Source organism: Protomyctophum bolini, assembly GCF_963924005.1.
Source record: "Protomyctophum bolini genome assembly, chromosome: 19".
In the NCBI taxonomy this organism is placed as follows: Eukaryota; Metazoa; Chordata; class Actinopteri; order Myctophiformes; family Myctophidae; genus Protomyctophum; species Protomyctophum bolini.
The window spans coordinates 19,360,511-19,381,572 of NC_137880.1; the positions used below are offsets into that span (position 1 = coordinate 19,360,511).

Below are 21,062 nucleotides of genomic sequence, written 5' to 3' on the forward strand. Positions count from 1 at the left end.
ACACAACTACTGTATAACAATAGTACAGTACAGTACAGTACAGAACAGAGTAAAGTACTATAGTGTACACACACACACACACACACACACAGCCTGCCCCGCCTAGTTCACACAGGTGTGATCTTTTTTTAAATGTTGTCACATGACAGGATTGCAGCGTTGTGAAGTGAGAATTTTCCAATTTTGCACAGTAAAATGTTACCACATGTTTAAAGTTAACCTTCTTACATGGTTTCCATAGCAATGGTGAGCCCACCTACTGAGGTATGAACAGGTCAAAGTTCATAGAAATGATGAGTTGTGTCGGTGCTCATTGTGTTCGATATTGTCACTGTTGAGTATGTCTATTCATGAATAGATAAACTTACACACAAACACAATATATATATATTGTGATCATATTAAATGTGTAAAAGATAATCAGACATTACAAATGAAAATTTTAAATGATACAGAAAAATACAATTACATAATAATACATTAATAATAATACATAAATTATAATCAAGAGAAAAGGAAAGGGAAAAATAAAAGCCAAACATTATTAAACCTCCTTAAATTCCAAGGTTCATGGTCCAGCCATATATTCAAGATTCTGACCTGGTCTTTCTTTTTGTTTTGGAACAAGAACAGGCATCCTTATTTTGTGAACTGAAGATGAGATGAAATGACATTAGATTGGATTGATGTTGATTATATTACATCGCCACACTGCGGCTGGTGGAAATTGCTTTCTGAGCAGCGTGATGGAATGAAATAGCACACTGCGTCGTTCATGGACATGTACTGTAGCAAGAATGCAGACATCAAATAATAACACATTCTGCAATGCACAGACAGCTGCACCTTGGATGTGGCACAAACAGCCAATATGCAGGCTGTTTTAAACCAGTGGTTCTCAACCTGTGGGTCGGGACGCCAGGTGGGTCCCCACATGATTCTGGGAGGTCCCCAGATGACAGTAACCTCAGCAATCAAATTATGGGGAGAACGTTAGCCCAAAAATAACAGCTACTGTAGGCTATACAAGCTCACAATTTGTCACCATGTGGCGTGTGGTGAGCTTGTAGATCGGCTATTTAAAGAGATTTGGTGTAGGCAAAAAGTGGTACAACTTCCAAGACAAGTACAGAGACAACTGAGGTCCAGTTTACCAAGGCTAGACTGCCATTGATGAGGCATTAGCACTGTAGTGAATAGTGTACTCTGAAGTATTCACAGATGAAGGACATTTTCAGTGGCCAGTTGGTCAAAATGCACGTTTGGCAAAACACCCCATGAAACACTGCACTGTGGAAATGTGGACTCACTGGTGCAACATTCTCACATATCAATGGTGAGAAACGTCCTGTGTGTGTGTGTGTGTGTGTGTGTGTGTGTGTGTGAGTGTGAGTGTGTGTGTCCAGATGAGTCCAGCTGTTTGGACAGATGTCAACACTGATGAACTGTGAAGAACATCTGAGACTTGAACACACACGCACGCACACACGCAAACTCACAAACATATAGTACATTCAGTCCACTCTCGTGAGAAATATTAATCTTCTGTTTACTTTTCTCACTCTGTTTGTCTGACTTTCAATATCCTCAATCTCCATTGCTCTCTCTCTTCCTCTCTCAATGCCTGTGTGTGGAGTCATTACTGTGTGTGTGTGTGTGTGTGTGTGTGTGTGTGTGTGTGTGTTCCTGCTGTACTCTATGTGTACATCAGTTTAATGTGTGTTCGCAGTTATGTCTGTGTGTGTTAGTGTCTTGCTGGATGAATGCCTGTATGCATTTGTATGTCTGAGTGTGTTTGTGCCAGACAGGAAATGTGAACCATGTGTGTGTTGGGGGGCCATCCTGGGCTTTAGTATCAACAAGCTTGTCTTGTAGTCTGTGACAAACGTAGCTTTTACTATGGGAAGTGCACATTCTGGAACTATACGCCGAAAACATAAACGGAAAGCATCTGTCATTCTCAACACATCTGCTGCACTTAAAAACATGCCACCGACTAATTGCTCATGAATTGTTTAACGTCAGTCTGCGGAGGGGAAGTGAGGTGAACCAAATTGTCACATGATCCCACAACTGTAGCTAGATTCAATATTGACTACAGTCAGCTGCCTGTATTTTACCACTGTTATTTAAATCAAAGCTTTCTGTTTCCTGCTGCCTTTTACTGTTTCCTGTCTATATGGTGGTAGTGTTTTATGAGGTTGATAGCGGTTTTCTCTGTCCAATTTGTGGGGGACATTGTGTCTGTTCCACTTTCTCTGAATTCCAAGCAGAAACATGTTTCTATTTGCCACTGCTTTTTACTGAGGTTGTTCATTCTGCACTGTAATGATATTGTCTTACTTTTCCTGTTTTATTTTAATTCACTTTATTTTTATTTTATTTTATGAACTCTTTAATAATATATTTTTAGTTGTATTAAAATGTCCTTCAATAATGTGTCTTAAACAAAAACATTCATACTCCAGTTTTAGGTGATAAGGTGACTACAATATGATGTCATGTCACGCCGTGGTGGTCACTGCTCCCACAGATTGTACTAACCACCATTTCCGTGGTCACCTTGTCTATAACTCTCAGAGTGTACAAATGGAACCAATATGTACCCTTATGTTTTTGTCCATTTGGTGCCATTTGTAAACTTTCAGAGTTATGGGGTTCTTTGAAACCACTGTGCTAGGCAGATAACCTTGCCTTGCTTAAAGACAGTCCTGGTTTTAAACATTCGTCCATGGCAGAGATCAGAACATGTGTGTCCTTGTGTTTTCCAGGTCTGTTCCCTGCGGTGTTGAACCTGGCGACCATGGCAGACATCAATGCCAATGCTACCTGTGGTTCCACGGGTCCAGAGATGTTCTGTAAGCTGGTTGAACACGTACCGGGTCAGCCTGCCAGGAACCAACAGTGTCGCATCTGTAATCAACAGACTACCAGGCCGTTTGGTAAGAAACGTGCACCACGCACGCAAGCACACACACACACACACACACGCATGCACGCACGCACGCACGGCACGCACGCACACACGCACGCACGCACGCACGCACGCACGCACGCACGCACGCACGCACGCACGCACGTGCACACACACACACACACACACCTCCTTGCCGTCCTTGGCAGTTGTCGACGATGACATATCTTCCTTATGCAAAGTGTCCTTACAGTGCATCAGTAGATCCACAAGCGAGCACAGCATGTTTGCGTTGCTCCGACAAGCCCTATAATCCTATAGTGCAATCCTGTAGTGCAGGGTTCCCCAGTTCATTTTCAATCCTGTAGTGCAGGGTTCCCCAGTTCATTTTCCTCAAGGGCCATATTTTGACTAGGGTACCACGCTGGGGGCCGAGTCCACAACTCCACACGCGCACGGTCGAGGTCTTTTCAGGGCAAGACCCCATTTGAAAAGGATGCCCAGTTTGACATGCATAGGCGACTGACCCCCATTTAATGCCATTTATATCTGGGATATAATTTCTTCCAGGGGGCCACAAGGGGGCGCTCCGCTGGCCGCCTATTGGGGAACCCTGCTGTATTGCGTGATACTGCATCATTTAAACATGATTAGCCTGCAGTGTCTGATGCTATACCAGATTTCCAAATTGTTTAAAGCTGTAGTGCCGTGGTTTTTCTCCCCCTAAAACATGGTCATCAGGTACTTATTTTAACCACACCTGGGGTTCTATTAGTGTAATGTTAACGCCATAGACACATGCAAAACCACAGCACTCCATCTTTAAGGTTTTAAAAGTCCTGTAATATGAGACCAGTTTTAGTATGGAGAGAGCTTCATCTGTGGATGCGTATTCAGGCACTGTTTGTGAAGCCATTTGGATACCTGTACTGGATTACTCCCCAGTTAAGCGTGCGTGCATGTGTGTGTGTGTGTGTGTGTGTGTGTGTGTGAACAGAGAAGCATCCTATTGACTATGCCATTGATGGGACTAATAAGTGGTGGCAGAGCCCCTCTATCAAGAACGGAATGGAGTACCACCATGTCACTGTTACCCTGGACCTTAAACAGGTGAGCACGCACACACACACACACACACACACACACACACACACACACACACACACACACACACACACACACACACAGAAATGGCAATGCATTCTCACTCCAAGGAAATGTCGGAATTCGGGCCAGGCCATTGTGCGGGAAATAAAAAAATTGATTACAATAATTTTACATTATATATTATTAGTAACATAATCAAATGTTAGAGCTCATGATTCAGCTAGTGAGTGTCCGACGTGAGCCACATACAGTACGCATGCATGGGTCTGGGTCAGTGGGCACGTTGCTCAGACGAAATACAACATTTAGAGTTATAAGTTATGGGTTAGGGTTGTCATTATAAACACAGTTTAGAAAAATAGAAATCGCTTTGCCAGGTTCCAGTGAAATGCAAATGATCCCATTAACTTGAACAATGATGGTCTCCAGGTGGTCTGGAGTTGTTAAGAACTTCTCTGCCTGTGAGAGAAAGGGTGAGAGTGGTCAATTTAGCCAAATATGTGGCATAAATTAACGTCAGGGATGGTATGATGGTATAATTTCATATTTAGAAAACGTTTCAGATGGGGGAAAAAGACATGATTATCTGGGAAAGGTTATGGAAGGGGAACTTTCTGAGACATAATTGCGTGTGCTGACACTTACGAGCATATTTGTACCCCAGCTATGGGATGTTATCAGCTCTTTGCACACGGCCCCATAAACTTCTGTTCAAAGTCAGATTTTCAAAGCTTTATAACTCTGGAAATATGAGCGCTGTCCATGGTAATCGCCATCCATCCAATGTTCGGATGTCATTTGTGATTTTGTCTCGCATCGCTCCCGACATGTTTCTGGCGAAAGGTAAACAGCGTGAGCTAATACTAATGATAGCCGATGGTTACAGTGGTGGTGTGGAGGCTGGTCAACAGGATGTGAATATGAGGAAAAATCACTGTTTCGGCTGTCAAAGGTTAGCTACACTTTGCTGCCTCCTAACGTGGCAAACAAACAGTTAATGTAACATTATTGTAGAAAAACTAAAGTAAAACAAATTTATGTATTTTGTCACATGTTTTCATAGTGATACCGATAACGTTGGTTCCATTGATCCAAGCATCTGCACAATAGATTGATTGATCATTAAAATAAACATTTGGGGCACGGTGGCACAGTTGGTAGTGCTGTCGCCTCACAGCTAGAAGGTCCTGGGTTCGATTCCCGCTCGGGACGCTGTGGGTGCTGGCGGCGTGTTTCCTCCTCCGCGTCATCAGTGCCCATACCTGAAGGCGGGGTTGGCGAAAGGGCCTTTCTGTGTGGAGTTTGCATGTTCTCCCCGTGTCCCCTAGGGTAGATACCCTCACAAAAACATGCAGTAATCCTGGTCACTAAAACTGCCTCCCCCTGGCCAGCCGGGGCGCCTGATGGAGGGGAAAGGAACTGGTTGGAATAACGTGTTACTTCCACGCGCTACGTCCAACCAGGGAAACTCCCCCCTGTCAGGTGTAAAGGAGTAACTTGGACACTCAGGCATGAAGGAAGCATGAGTTCAAGTCCGTTGCTCTCCCCTTGTCTCCCATATATGGGGACTAGGTTGGTGGAGGGTGTGTAGAGCCCAGGATCACATTAGATAATTGACACAGGGGTGAAAAATGGGCTACAAAATCGTGGGATAAAGAAATATATATAAAAAAATAAAAATAAACATGCTCTGTAAATGCACGTGGACCAGCCATCTGACCACTTAACAAGTCGTGAGATGGGTGGGCCGCAAACACTTTAAAGATTTTAAAGTGGGCCCCTATCCAGAAAAAGTTAAGAACCAATGTTTTAATTAATAGCGTCTTTGTCAAGTTTACTTTCGAGGCGTGATTGAATTGATGATTACAATGTGATGCTGAAAAGGGAACAGTGAAACGTCCTGCACTCATTAAGATACATTAGCCGCTTAATTGCTTCCATTATGTTGAAGACAACTGGATCCAGAATGGAACGAAAGAAAGAAATTCAATTAAACTTGAAGGGCCAATTCAGATACTAAACTGAACCGATGATTAATCTATGCTCCATAATAATTACGATAGTGGGCTGGATGTGATGCCATATTTTCGACAGGTGACGCCGTCTTACTCACTCATGAGCATAAACTATTATATATTGTTTTGTTCATTGGCTTTGTTTCATCACGTCCAATTTCACTTGTTTGTCCTGTATTCTACATGAGTTCTTTTTCATCCTGGATGAAATTGGTATCCCAAAACCTGAAAGTATTTTCTTCTTACTAAAGAGCTGGAGAGTCAGGCAGAACCCTGTTACTGAACAACAACATGGCCCTCAAAGTGGGGTCCATGACTCTCAAAGGTGTGTTCCCACCGAGTTATCAAATATATTGTTCGAGGGGCGCAAAGTCAATGCACGAACGAGGCAACGTGAACGAAGCAATCCGTCACGTCGGTATCTTCGCTCCAGCTGGAAAAATCCAACGATGCGACTTTCCATTTGTACATTCTTGGAGTTAAGGGGTCTTTGATATTAAGTTTGAGAACTGCTCCTTTACCGTGCCCCAAATGTTTCCTGTACTTAACTCTTGTTTTTGCAGTATAGCGATGCTGTGTGAGAGATGAACAGAAAGAGAGGGAAGGGAGAAGAGGAGTGAACAGAGCAGTGGGCTCGTGTCAATCTTCCTCGCTTGCATTCATTTATCACAGAGGATGTAATTATGGCGGTGGACAGGAAGTGTACCAGCGGCCATCTTGACATGTTAATGACTCCAGTCCCATCAATCACACCTGTCAGTACAGTGCCACTGACGCTGAATATATACACAATCCACACCCACCTGGTAGCATGCACGCACGCACACGCGCGCGCACACACACAAACATACATGGTATGCATGCACGCAGTGCAGTAGACAACAAAACACTCTGAGATAGAGAAATCAAAAGAAAATCTAAAAGTCTAAATTGATGGCTTGGATAGATGAAAAACAACAGCTGATGTATGAGACGGTGATTTCCCCTCCTGCATTAAAAGCATTTGTCACACGCTGGCTCAGTAAAACACTGTCTTTTCTGTGTGACTGCACACAAACTCAGCTGTCAAACTGCATTCAAGGAGACATGCGCTGATTCACACCGCATATTGCTTTACTGCTATGGTGTGAATTGGCTCTTAGAAGTCAGGCTAGTGTGTTTTAGAGCAGTGATTCTCAACTCCACTTTTTGTTGTGGTCATTTCAAGGACCCCCAATTTGATATTCATTAGTCCACAGACCATTTCTTTTTTAATCTCTGGGACCCAAATCTACACTGCAGCATCCTCAGTGTTAAAGGTGCACTATACAGTATGTAACTTTCCTGTTCTGGATTTGAACCTGACACGGGACTCCTGCACAATTGTGCTGACATTGTCTCAATGGAAGAGCAGCGATACAAAATACAACCACAACAATAAAATTATAAATGATCCTTTATTAACATACTGTGCAGATTGGACAAAATAACATTTTATTCAACCAAAGAAACAAATTGGACCTGTAAGGGTCCATTAGGACCCCTGGTGGTCCCCACACCAATATTGAGAACCAGTGTTTGAGAGCGATGAATCGTGCGTGCGTGTCTATCTGCCAGTCCAAGAAGTGAAAGCTATTTACCCTCCACTGCACTGAATTTCCCCTGTGACCACATAGTCATCTCACTCAGAAAATGACAGTGTTTGTGTGTGTGTGTGTGTGTGTGTGTGTGTGTGTGTGTGTGTGTGTGTGTGTGTGTGTGTGTGTGTGTGTGTGTGTGTGTGTGTGTGTGTGTGTGTGTGTGTGTGTGTGTGTGTGTGTGTGTGTGTGTGTGTGTGCGTGCGCGTGCGTGCGTGCGCACACTTGTGTGAGTTTGGTTATTGCCTGTGACACCGCCACCCTCATTTCCTCTCCGGTTATATCATTGAGGCTCTATGGACTGAAAGGCTGCATAATGACATGGAGCTGCGTGTGTGTGTGTGTGTATGACTATCCATGCGGGGACGGGCATTCCCCAAATTCCCCACAAGGACAAGGGACCTTGTGGGGACATTCTTCAGCTCCCCTTGAGGGAAAGGGTCATGTTCATGGCTGAGAAAGACACTTGGAGCTAACGTTACAATGGGCAAAAGATTCAGGGTTGGTTTCAATAAATTATTATTGAGCTGGTACAGGTATGTGTCAGAATGATCAGTCAGAAGAGAAAAACACAGCAAAACCAATGCAGTCTCCATGCAAAGTCTTGAAGGGAAGAACATTACAAAATTCTTCTGGTATTAGAAAAAGGAAAAGTAAGAACATTTTACAGAGAATATGAGAATATTGCCAAAACGTATGTGTGTGTTGTATGGCAGTGTCGCGCACCAGAAATAGCTGAACTACAAGCTCACAATCCGTCACGGATTCCACGTGTTGTGAGCTTGTAGATCTGCTATTTACGGGGTACGACACCATCATACGAGGAAGTATACATCAGGCCTAAGGATGAAAGGTCTGTAATTGAATTTGCACCATCTTTGATCAGTCACTGTCAGTTGTTACGATCTGGATGAGGTTTGTGACCCATACGTGGAACTACATCAGAATGTCTTGGTAAAAAGGACCCCATCGGGGGAACTGGCTGTAACTCCAGCAACTATTAATGACACTTTTAAGGCATACTGTTCAGAGCGGTACACATGGCAAGCCCCAGTGGACAATTCCGACATGATAAGATTTCTGGATATCCTGTAAATTCCATCTGTATTTTGTGGCCGCGACCAGCGACACTTAAGTTGTGAGGCATGAACATCGCCGTTTTGATCAGGGCCTCAATCTCAGTATATATATCAGTATTCTGATGTTGACAGACTGCATTACGTGAAGATGTGGCCCCAGTTGCCCTATATGATAAAAATGGTCCTATAATTCTCAGCGTTGTGACAAATATAAAAGCTGGGACGTGAACAGAAAAGTGCTGTGTGAACTCTTTGATGGTTTTAGTGCTGCAGTGCAAAAGACAACTTTATTTGAGAATGCTAATCTTGTTTTGTTTTCCTCTGCATGCAGTCTGATCAAAGCCAGGATTTACAAGAGATTGTCTGATTTCTTGTACAGGATAAATCCTTTAATTTCAAAGGCTTTATGCCAAATTGATACTTTGGTGTGCGTGCGTGTGTGTGTGTGTGTGTGTGTGTGTGTGTGTGTGTGCGTGTGTGCGCAGCGTGCAATTTACGTAAAATCTTTCACGCACTTTCCTACTAGGCTGAGGAATATATTCCACCCTTTTCACATTGGCCTGTTATAGCACCACCAACAGGTGGATTTTTTTGAAAATCATCCAATTGCCATCAAAGGCATATAAAGAACAAATGTCACCCTTTTTACATTGGCTTATATAGCGCCACCAGAAGGCCACAACCTGACCTGCCCTGGTGGAGACCTGTGCCTTGAGGGGCACCTTTTCTAGTTGCATTATGAGTTGCTACATGCTGCACAACCAAGTTTTTCACCCATCTTACTTGTAATGTGATATGACAATACAGATTGATTCAGATTCGGCTTATTCTTGCTATAGTGGAGCTAGTCAGTTGCTTGATATTACAACTATTTACAACTTGTCTATTAACTAGTTTATTAATGATGAGGGGTTTCCATTTGAAGCAACAATAAAAAATGCGTGCGTGTGTGCGATTGCCCTGTGTGTACCAACTAAACAGAGTGCGAGGCTACAGTTTATCAGACCAGAGAGATGTGAGCACATTTCCATGTGAATGGACTGTAAACACCAGCTGTTGGGTTTAACCACTGTCTCCACTGCGTCCAAATCACAGCGAGATCAAATGGATTCTTCACAGCCCATTTAGCGCTAGACGAGCCTCAGACCATACGTGTCACAGATGAACTGGGCATTCCTCCACAAATCAACATTTTGAGTGCTCACTTGGCTTGTTTGGCTCACAGTAAATCCCTGAGAGTTCATTTAAGCCAGAGACTGTTCAAATGTAATAATATATGGCCCAGTAAACATATGTTGGTGTTCATTTGATAGTTGTCACAACTCCATGACAGACACCTCTCATGGCTATGTCGTATGGCCGCGTCGCAATCCGTCGCTTGCCGGAAATAGAAGATCTATAAGCCTTTCACACGGAGAAAAGCTACGTATCATTTATCCATTTTCGGTGAGAGGCAAGAGGGCAGGTAGGGAGACGCGAACCATCTGACAGGCGTGCAGACAAGCTGGCGCACTCCCGTGAAATTGTTGTGTTGGCTCCTTATGTGAAAAGGCCTTAAATTGGCTTCATTCTGTGCTAAACTGTTGTACGATGGTTTCAGGTGCTTGTTTTGAAACGTCAGTACCGTGTGCACTGTTCACACACGAGACAGGACCGGCACCGTTGTCTTCCTTGGATTTAAGACGTGGCGTTAACGCTCACAGCAGGATGACGTTGGATTTGACGGGTCTCTAGAAAACAAGCTTTAGGAAAAGTATGGAAAACATGAGACAGTCCATTCCAAAGCCCTTAGTCAGGCAGCATTGGGAATCAGTTTTTTTCTTTTCTGTCGTGGACTTCACTTCACACTTCAAACGTAATTTGAAAGTAATATTTATTATGTAAAGTTGCTGTCAAAATGAACGCCGACTGATCCTCTGCTTAAGATTTCAGGCCTCTTGGCACACTGCAAAAGAATAACAAGCCTTTCACATGATTTTACCCTGCATTCAGACTTATTGCAATATTTGAAATCTTCTGTTTAGTTTTGATTTAGGTTTTTACTGACTTGTGCTGTGCAGTGACGCTTGCTTTGTGACAATAGCATGCATTCCAGATGGCTTTGTACTAGTTTTCATATAGCGATGTCGTGTCTGAGAACATGTGATAAAATATTGTCCTGGTTTGACAAGCGCATTTTTTGCAGCGCTTTTTATGTTTGTTTGTGTGTTGACGCTGTGTCGCCTTTAGAGGCGAAAAGCCTTTCTTTGATCCACAGCTGATCAAAACACACTCACTGACACACAGCAAACCTCTAGACCACTAACACACACACACACACACACACACACACACACACACACACACACACACACACACACACACACATGCGCATACTGTATGCTGCATCTGTTTACTTGATGATGCTGCCTAGCTCTCCTGAAGCTGTCACTTTGTTCAAAGCTACTGCTGAAAATGCACGCACGCAGACACGCACGTACACACCAGCCTATTTTCTGTATTCAACACTGAGTCTTTGTAAGAGGTTTGAATGACTGATATAAGGTTACACTGAAACACACACACGTGCGTGCACATGCACTCTCACTCTCATTCTCTCTCTCTCTATGTCATTCTCTCTCGCGCACGCGCGCACGCACACACATACACATATTGTGATACTCTGGGTAACTTTCTCTCTATTCTAATTGCTGAAATGTGACACTGTTTCCCACATTCTGAGAAGAAAGGGAGAGGAGGGGGAGAGAGAGAAATATTTTTGAGTCAAATAAAAAAGGGGAACGGTAGGAAGACATAGTTAAAGAGTCAGAAAAGGGGTGAGAGAAAGAGTGAGGGTGAAATATTAGATTTCATCTGTCATCCATTAACTGCCTGCCTGCCTACCTGCCTGCCTGCCTGTCTGTCTGTCTGCCTGCCTGTCTGTCTGTCTGTCTGTCTGTCTGTCTGTCTGTCTGTCTGTCTGTCTGTCTGTCTGTCTGCCTGTCTGTCTGTCTGCCTGCCTGTCTGTCTGTCTGTCTGCCTGTCTGTCTGCCTGTCTACCTGCCTGCCTGCCGTGTCTGTTAAGCCATCACCTTGACCCTTCAGTGGAGATGCAGACAGTGCTCAGGGCACTGTTGTTATTGTTGCATGGCCAGACCATCCAATGTACTTCATTTGGATTGTGATTTCTTTACTGTTGCATTGTGGGATATGGGACTGATAGGGTGAGATGTGAGAATCAACCTTCCAAGGTTTTCCAGGGTATGTGGGAATGGATGGTGAGACAAACAAATAAACTGCAGACTGCCAGGTCTGTGTAGAAGATGGAACACTTTATGTCGTTGCTGTCGGGCACAAACCTTATGTCCATATTTCAACTTGTTACGTTTTTATATAATTAAATCATCATACAAAAGTTTTGGGCAAAAGCAGTGAAAATAGCACATGTGCAAGGCAAGCTCATACTAACACATCGCTTTGTGACCTGCTTGTAGAGCTTGTAGATCTGCTATTTTCACTATTTTAAAATGTTTTGTAAGTAACTATAAAAATCACACCCATGTGAAGCTAGGGGAGCTCTTATCATCATACATCATATACATCACATTCCATACAATCAAATCATCACAAATGTCATTCCGGCCAATCACAATTTGCGTCTTCACTTTTCTGTCCTCACTTTTGTCTTCAATGTTTGTGTTTGCACAAAAGCACTGAGAAAACTGTTGCGCCTTTCTTCGTCCTTTTTTTCCAAACTTGACTACGTGTGGTCTCAAAAACATAAGGGAAACTTTGTTTGTTTGCACAAACACAGAAAGCTGGGCATAAGGCAAAAAAGCAATGTTGTTGTTCATACAAGGTTTCCACCTGACAGCAACGATATGGTTGAACACTCTCCATTGAATAGCATGAGCTCCTGTACAATGCAGCCAGAGACAGACGTACAGACCCAACGGTACAATGCAGCCAGAGACAGACGTACAGACCCAACAGTACAATGCAGCCAGAGACAGACAGACCCAACAGTACAATGCAGCCAGAGACAGACAGACCCAACGGTACAATGCAGCCAGAGACAGACGTACAGACCCAACGGTACAATGCAGCCAGAGACAGACGTACAGACCCAACGGTACAATGCAGCCAGAGACAGACGTACAGACCCAACGGTACAATGCAGCCAGAGACAGACGTACAGACCCAACGGTACAATGCAGCCAGAGACAGACGTACAGACCCAACGGTACAATGCAGCCAGAGACAGACGTACAGACCCAACGGTACAATGCAGCCAGAGACAGACGTACAGACCCAACGGTACAATGCAGCCAGAGACAGACGTACAGACCCAACGGTACAATGCAGCCAGAGACAGACGTACAGACCCAACGGTACAATGCAGCCAGAGACAGACGTACAGACCCAACGGTACAATGCAGCCAGAGACAGACGTACAGACCCAACGGTACAATGCAGCCAGAGACAGACAGACCCAACGGTACAATGCAGCCAGAGACAGACATACAGACCCAATGGTACAATGCAGCCAGACACAGACGTACAGACCCAACGGTACAATGCAGCCAGAGACAGACGTACAGACCCAACGGTACAATGCAGCCAGAGACAGACGTACAGACCCAACGGTACAATGCAGCCAGAGACAGACGTACAGACCCAACGGTACAATGCAGCCAGAGACAGACGTACAGACCCAACGGTACAATGCAGCCAGAGACAGACGTACAGACCCAACGGTACAATGCAGCCAGAGACAGACAGACCCAACGGTACAATGCAGCCAGAGACAGACGTACAGACCCAATGGTACAATGCAGCCAGACACAGACGTACAGACCCAACGGTACAATGCAGCCAGAGACAGACGTACAGACCCAACGGTACAATGCAGCCAGAGACAGACATACAGACCCAACGGTACAATGCAGCCAGAGACAGACGTACAGACCCAACGGTACAATGCAGCCAGAGACAGACGTACAGACCCAACGGTACAATGCAGCCAGAGACAGACAGACCCATCAGCTCTGGTATTCCACAGGGCTCGATTCTTGGCCCTCTGCTTTTCTCCTTGTACATACTGCCATTGGGCGAACTCATTACCAACCACGGAGTCAATTTTCATTTCTATGCTGATGATACCCAACTTTATCTTTCTGTGGCTCCAGATGATCCCTGTGCTTTAGACCCGCTGTTGACCTGTCTGTCTAGCATCAAATGTTGGATGAGTGAGAACTTTCTCAAGCTAAACGAGGATAAGACAGAAGTTCTCATAATCGGTTCTAGTGAGCAGAAAGAATCAATAATAAGCAGACTTGGTAACCTGACTGTAGAAAGTAACAGTAAAGTAAAGAACCTGGGGGTTATTATTGATTCTGAATTGAATTTCAATTCACACATTAATCATGTTACCAAGATTGCCTTTTTTCACCTTAGAAATATTGCACGAATCAGAGCCTATCTGTCCTTGGACGATGCAAAAACGCTAATCCACGCCTTTGTTTTTTCTCGGCTTGACTACTGCAATGCACTCTTTTCAGGACTGCCTAAGAAAACAACTGACAGACTACAACTTGTCCAAAATGCAGCAGCCAGAGTTTTAACTAGAACTAAGATGAGAGAACATATTACTCCAGTTTTGGCATCACTGCACTGGCTTCCGGTTGTTTTTAGGATTGATTTTAAAATTCTTTTACTTGTCTATAAAGCTCTCAATGGTCTCGCACCTTCCTACCTACATGACTGCCTGCCTAAATATGTCCCAAACCGCCCCCTAAGGTCTTCCACTGCCGGCCTGCTCGCTTTGCCAAAAAAAATGGCAACTAAAAAACACGGGGAAGCAGCTTTTTGCTTCTACGGGCCGTCGGTATGGAACAAGCTCCCACTGTACCTTCGTCAGGCAGCCTCTGTAGACATTTTTAAAGCTCAGCTCAAGACCCACTTCTACAACATTGCTTTTAATTGATCTTTTATTTTTTTATTTTTTGTTATTCATGTCCTCACTGCATTACTGCTTATTTTTAATGTTGTTGCCATGCTTTTCTTTTATCCTCCATTTCTCTGTAAAGCACTTTGAGCTGCATTTCATGTCATGAAAGGTGCTATACAAATAAAGTTTTATTATTATTATTATTATTAACGGTACAATGCAGCCAGAGACAGACGTACAGACCCAACGGTACAATGCAGCCAGAGACAGACATACAGACCCAACGGTACAATGCAGCCAGAGACAGACGTACAGACCCAACGGTACAATGCAGCCAGAGACAGACAGACCCAACGGTACAATGCAGCCAGAGACAGACAGACCCAACGGTACAATGCAGCCAGAGACAGACATACAGACCCAACGGTACAATGCAGCCAGAGACAGACGTACAGACCCAACGGTACAATGCAGCCAGAGACAGACGTACAGACCCAACGGTACAATGCAGCCAGAGACAGACGTACAGACCCAACGGTACAATGCAGCCAGAGACAGACGTACAGACCCAACGGTACAATGCAGCCAGAGACAGACATACAGACCCAACGGTACAATGCAGCCAGAGACAGACGTACAGACCCAACGGTACAATGCAGCCAGAGACAGACGTACAGACCCAACGGTACAATGCAGCCAGAGACAGACAGACCCAACGGTACAATGCAGCCAGAGACAGACATACAGACCCAACGGTAGACACTTAACCATTACAAGGACATGCTGTACCAGACATGAGTGAAACAGAACATTGCATTCTGACACGTACACAGCAGCAGCTGCTCTCCGATGTCTTTCTGCAGCAAAGCTTGTTATCCACAACAAATCTGTTTTAACACATCTGGTGCCGCCAGAATTTTTCAGAATAAAAGCCTAGAGTGAGTGCCAAGCAGATAAGGGAGATTTTACTCTGAAAACCCCCTGCCTTCCATTTCCCCCCAAAACCGGAAGGTAAAATCTTCCATTCAAGTCTGATTCTATTTAGAAGCGTTAATATTCTAACCGATGAAGTCAGAAATTAGGACAGAACATCGCGGTTATGATGAATCAGCGTAGATTCTGAGAAAATAGGGAGGTTTGTCTGACCGTAAACCAGGAAGTGAATGGGGTCCGGGAGGGGCTGAGAAATGCTGCTGCGTTTTATATCATTAAAAATGACCTAAAGACGTGCCCACACATCCTACGGGTGTAATTATGAAGACGTGGGCATCATAAGTGTACTGCTTATGCCCTATCTACTGCGGTACGACAGTGGTGCACAGCAAAAACAAATGATCTACAAGCTCACACCGCGCTCTTTCTACTCCCACGTGTAATCACCCTTCAGGATTGAAGTGGATTTCTTTTGGTAAAGGCGCATGTTAAGATGTCATAGCTTTCACTTTAGCTCAATCTTGCTCACACGGTGTCACACGGGTGTCGCAAATTCTACAGTGTCCCTGAGCAAGGCACTTGTGACTTAACCCAGAACTTCTCCCTGGGTGCCGTATTACTATTAATGGTATAGCCACTGCTCCTAATAGGATGAGTAACTGCAGAGGACAAATTCTACATATGTAGCAAATACAGTACCCCGACCATTAGCTAATGGGGACACACAATTATAAAGTTACCAGATTGTGGCAGGGCAAATCCAAACTAATGCAGCCCAAAACAGTCACACTGTTATTCATAGCTAGACTCCAATTGGATTTAATTGGACCTTCTTAGGGCCATGGGAGCACTCAAAGCAACCAACAGCGCTGATCTCGAACTTTGACGTTCCTTCTGGATTTGCATGTGGGAGTTCTGCATCGCCGCCTTATTAGGCAGCAAACATACAGCAGCCAGGCAAAGACGGGTCATAGCCTAGAGAAGGAGTGTGACATGTTGAGACAGACTCCAAGCACACGTTCTTATTATGAGCTGCGGCGTTGGGCGAGAGCGCAAGAGATTTATGTATACTAAGTAAGAGAAAATCTTTGACTTTCTCCACCACAGTGGATTGGTACGTCAAAAAAAAAGGTCTTGCAGGCAAGATTTCTTTTTCAAGAAAACCCCTTGAATAACATTGCTTAAGTGTTTTTTCCTATAATCTTTTCATTAATCCTTTTCTCTGTCAGAAATGATTCATCACTTGTAATCGTCTGGTTGATGTAGTTTGACTGATTGAATTAGTGGAAAATGCATGCCATTGGCTTTGAATGATAAATGAACGTACGTTAAAAACACTCACTTGATGCTGTAGTGACGCTGTAGTGGGGATGTGAACCTTTGTTTGATCTTGGGCACATTTCAAAAAGCCTGTACTGGATTTAGTATGTATTGAGTATAGCTGGCCTGTGTTGGCAGGAGACCATTTCTAAAACTTGCCGTCAGCCATTTCTTCTTGAAAGACAGACAAAAAGGGAACCGGTAGAGAATTGTTAATAGCCACTGAGTTGTACTTTCTCCTTACAATTGAAGGGAGCCATAAGGAAGTCAGAATGATTTTTGTACTGGTCCACCATCCACTTCCAAACGCTGCTGGCATGAACATGTTTCATTGTTGCACATTGATGAACTCCTCAATCATTTGAGCAGGGCGATAACGAAAAAAAATGTGTTCCACAAAAGCCCTAACCCATTTCACCTCCTGGACTGCACCAACACTCCACACAAACACGTGTCCAATAAAAACAAGCATTATGGGATTGTAGACTGCAATCAAAAATACGTTTTTCAAACTGAAACAACTTGAGATTTATTTGTGCTTCGAAAGGAAAGCCAAAGGGTATTTGGTCGACACCTAAATATATAAAGCCTAAAACGAAATAAAGAGTGATCAGATTAAACATACTGTAGTATCCCTGGGCGTGCATAAAGTACTTAAGTCTGCAAGTCAAAACCATGCCCCTTGGGCCATAAAGAACACAAATGGAAATCCAGGCACTCTGACTGTCAGGGAAGTGGCTCCGTATCATTTATAATATTTAGTTATATTTGATACAGTCTGCGATTTGTAGGAGGGCTTTTATATTTGTCATATTTGGATAGTTTTGTATGCTTGTCATTATGAGTAAAATACCTGTACTCATTCTACCTCCAATCCCCGGTCTGGAACTTCCGGGGACCCCCACACTCACGTGTGAAGTGAGTTGCACCACTCACTTCACACGGGTGTGATTTATTTTTCTCCTGCGCACAGAGCCAAGAACACTCATCCTTTCATTGAGTCACAACTCGCTCAGATCTCGTTCATTTTCAACATTTCAAAGTGCTGTGTGGCTTTCATTTGGTACAGTATATATGGTGCGTGTAGGCTGTCTGTACGAAACGGTATCCTTTGGTATATAGATGGTGCGTGTAGGCAAGCTATACAGTATGCTTGTCATTGTCAAAATAGCTGTGCATGTCCATTTATGCCAAAATCAAAATGTTTTATTATCACATGGATTATTTGTAGGCGCCTGATCTCCCGCTGTGGTCCTGTGGTCAAACTAATCTTTCACACAATGCGCTTGCATATGTTTTAACAGAGCCAAAGCACTGTTTGATTATGCATCTAACTTGTAACATTGTGTATATTGTTTTTATTTGCACGATTTTAATTTCTTGTACAGTTGGAAATATCCTACCAATTTCATATCAATTTCATATCACATCGATGTATGCCTTTAGTGAATACGTTTAGATGCCTGTCAGCTGGTCAGACAAAGCTTACGACAGCTTCCGACCAGACGTGAGATTTAGCGTGGTGTACGTCAAAGTTGAAAGTCACGCTGGAATGATAAATGCCGAAAATGGCTGATGATTTCGCTGTACACCCATTTTTGGGTGTAAATCGTGTTGATAAATGAGGGCATAAATGTTTATCTCTCCCCCTCTCCTCTCTGTTTTTCCCCAGGTTTTCCAGATAGCCTATGTGATTATAAAGGCAGCCAACTCACCTCGTCCAGGTACAGTAATGCTCCTGTTGCATATGAACAAGGAAACTTGTCTCATGATGATTTTGGATATGAACGACCATTATGACTGTGACTGATGTGGTTGATAGACCCAACAACTTCACTACCAGGGCATTTTTAGACGTATGGAAATAATACGAACTCTGGAGAGAAGAGCGGGAAGACCGTACACGGCCTCTGATGAAGACCTGTTTGCGTTGAAACATTTAATAATGTTTTTCTACTGGGAGCTGAGAAACAGTTCTTCTCCATCAAGACCTGAAGCCGATTCTTAAACAATTCTTCAAAATCAGAAAAACTGATGATTCTATATGCATGGTGCCCAAGCTTCTAAAAAAACGAACTTTGAAGCTTCAGCAACGGGCCGGGGGGAGTATTATTTAATAATGAGTCACAATCGTGTCACAGTCTAACCTGATAACATAGACGCTGAAATGAAATGAAACCTGTTGCAGCAACAGGCTATATAATGCTAAACAAATTATATGGAGATGATTTATAATAATACTTTATACTCTACTGTAAGTCAGCTACGTTACGACATTTATTGCGACCATAGGTCTCAGTTTACTGTGAAAACCTGAATGTCATGTCAGTCAGTCCGTCACGCCTCATGTCAGTCTCCATATATGGCCGTCTCCATATATGGAGATGGACACGACACTGACCTCATCAAACCAAACTCCAGTGGCGAGCTGACCACCGGAGCTGAAATAACGTTGAGCGGTGGTGAGTAAAAACAGAGAGAATTAAGGGCTGGGGCGGTGGCGGTGGTTTTCTCTTCACCGCGGCTCGTGACGTCATGTTGTAGTTTGGTGGTCACCTATACCTAACCACCGAAAATCCAGACTATGTACGAGCCTTTAGAGGTTTGGGGCGGGCGATCGGTGAACCAATGGAATGAACCAATATATGAACCAATATTCTCCAGCGCTTGCTCCATGCACGCCCCGCCCCCTAGACCAGAAAGCATGCTGGCTGGGCTAGGCTACACTTGCTGTTGCTCTATCCAGTCATGGTCACTGGCTGACTGCATGCGTATTGTGGTCCAGCAATGAGAGAATCTTTTTTTTTTAGCTTATCTGAACAGGGTTTATCTGTGCAGTGCTTATCTCAGCAGTGTTTATCTATGTCCCCCAAGGTAGTAGACCAATTCCAGCTCAACTGGCACAACGCTTAGCTTACATTGGCATCTTGCTGATGTGTAGGCATTATTCAAGTCCCCACAAACGTAGTCATCAAGGAGGGTGATGGCTGACTTAAGCAGTCACACTTGGCCTGAGTTAAACTAATTAGACTGTGAGCTGGCCCATCCCAGCTCAGAGTCTAATTAGTTTGGGCTATCAGCCATCCACACACACTCAGGAAGAGACTCTGACAAACTATTAATGATAATATTACCATAGGCATATGGCAGGTTAATGTATAAGTTTCTGGTACTGTACAGTAATAAAGATAACTTAGTTTTAAGCATTGGAGCTATTGCTACCACAGCTCAGCTGCTACACCAATACAAGCGCAACACAAGTACAACAAAAGCTTGCGTTAGCATCATATCTCATTATTACTTGTTTATAACCAACACACAGACGTAAAGGGTGATCAATAATGATTTATAAAAAATAAAAAAATGAGTTAGGTGGTTTCCTCCTGACAACGACGACTGTAGTGTGAAGGAAAGTACATGTCTGAGTCTCACTGGAAATTCAGAGCTTGCCTATTAAAATACTGTCGCTGGCAACAACACTCCATTGATGAATATATTTACAATTTGACTGGACCGGATTGTTTTCTTACCCTGCATTCTGAGGCATTTCATCAGTGGCTCCTTGCTTTGTCTGCCTGTTCACTACTCCACAGGTAACTGGGTCTTGGAGCGCTCGTTGGACGGGGTCAACTATGACCCCTGGCAGTACTATGCCATAACGGAAACGGAGTGCCTGACCCGCTTCAACATCAGCCCCAGAACCGGACCCCCGTCTTATACCAGAGACGACGAAGTCATCTGCACCTCCTTCTATTCAAGAATTCACCCTCTGGAGAACGGAGAGGTAACAGAGCATTTACAAGTTATGCAATGTAGTTCTGTTTTGTTTGGTATACTGTAGTTTGATATGGTTTGGTTGTCAGCCAGCCGTCAGCAGTGAATATAGGAGTACACATATATTTTGATATATATTTGATATATTTGTTTATCAACAAATGTATCACAAATTGTCAAATGTGCTCCTCCTCATAGGGGGGGCGAGAGGGGTTCACCAGAGTTAGAGGCTTTGTGATCTAACTGCTACAGTATCTCCAATGTTTTAAAAAAGGTTGTTTGAAGCTTAGTTGAAAAACAGTTTTTGTAGGAATAATTTACTGAATCTGAACAAACGCAGGCACGTACGCACGCAAACACACCATGGTTTCCATC

At 43.7% G+C, this 21,062-nt stretch overlaps 1 protein-coding gene across 1 annotated transcript in view; it reads left to right on the top strand.

Moving 5' to 3' along the window:
- The window catches only part of lama2 (laminin, alpha 2), a 266,769-nt gene that overhangs the window by 44,593 nt on the left and 201,114 nt on the right, over positions 1–21,062 (top strand). Inside the window, exons 2-5 of the mRNA XM_080791600.1 lie at positions 2,772–2,942; positions 3,912–4,024; positions 18,586–18,637; positions 20,507–20,697. Coding sequence (XP_080647726.1) covers positions 2,772–2,942; positions 3,912–4,024; positions 18,586–18,637; positions 20,507–20,697 — 527 coding nt within the window. The remainder of the gene's footprint in view (positions 1–2,771; positions 2,943–3,911; positions 4,025–18,585; positions 18,638–20,506; positions 20,698–21,062) is intronic.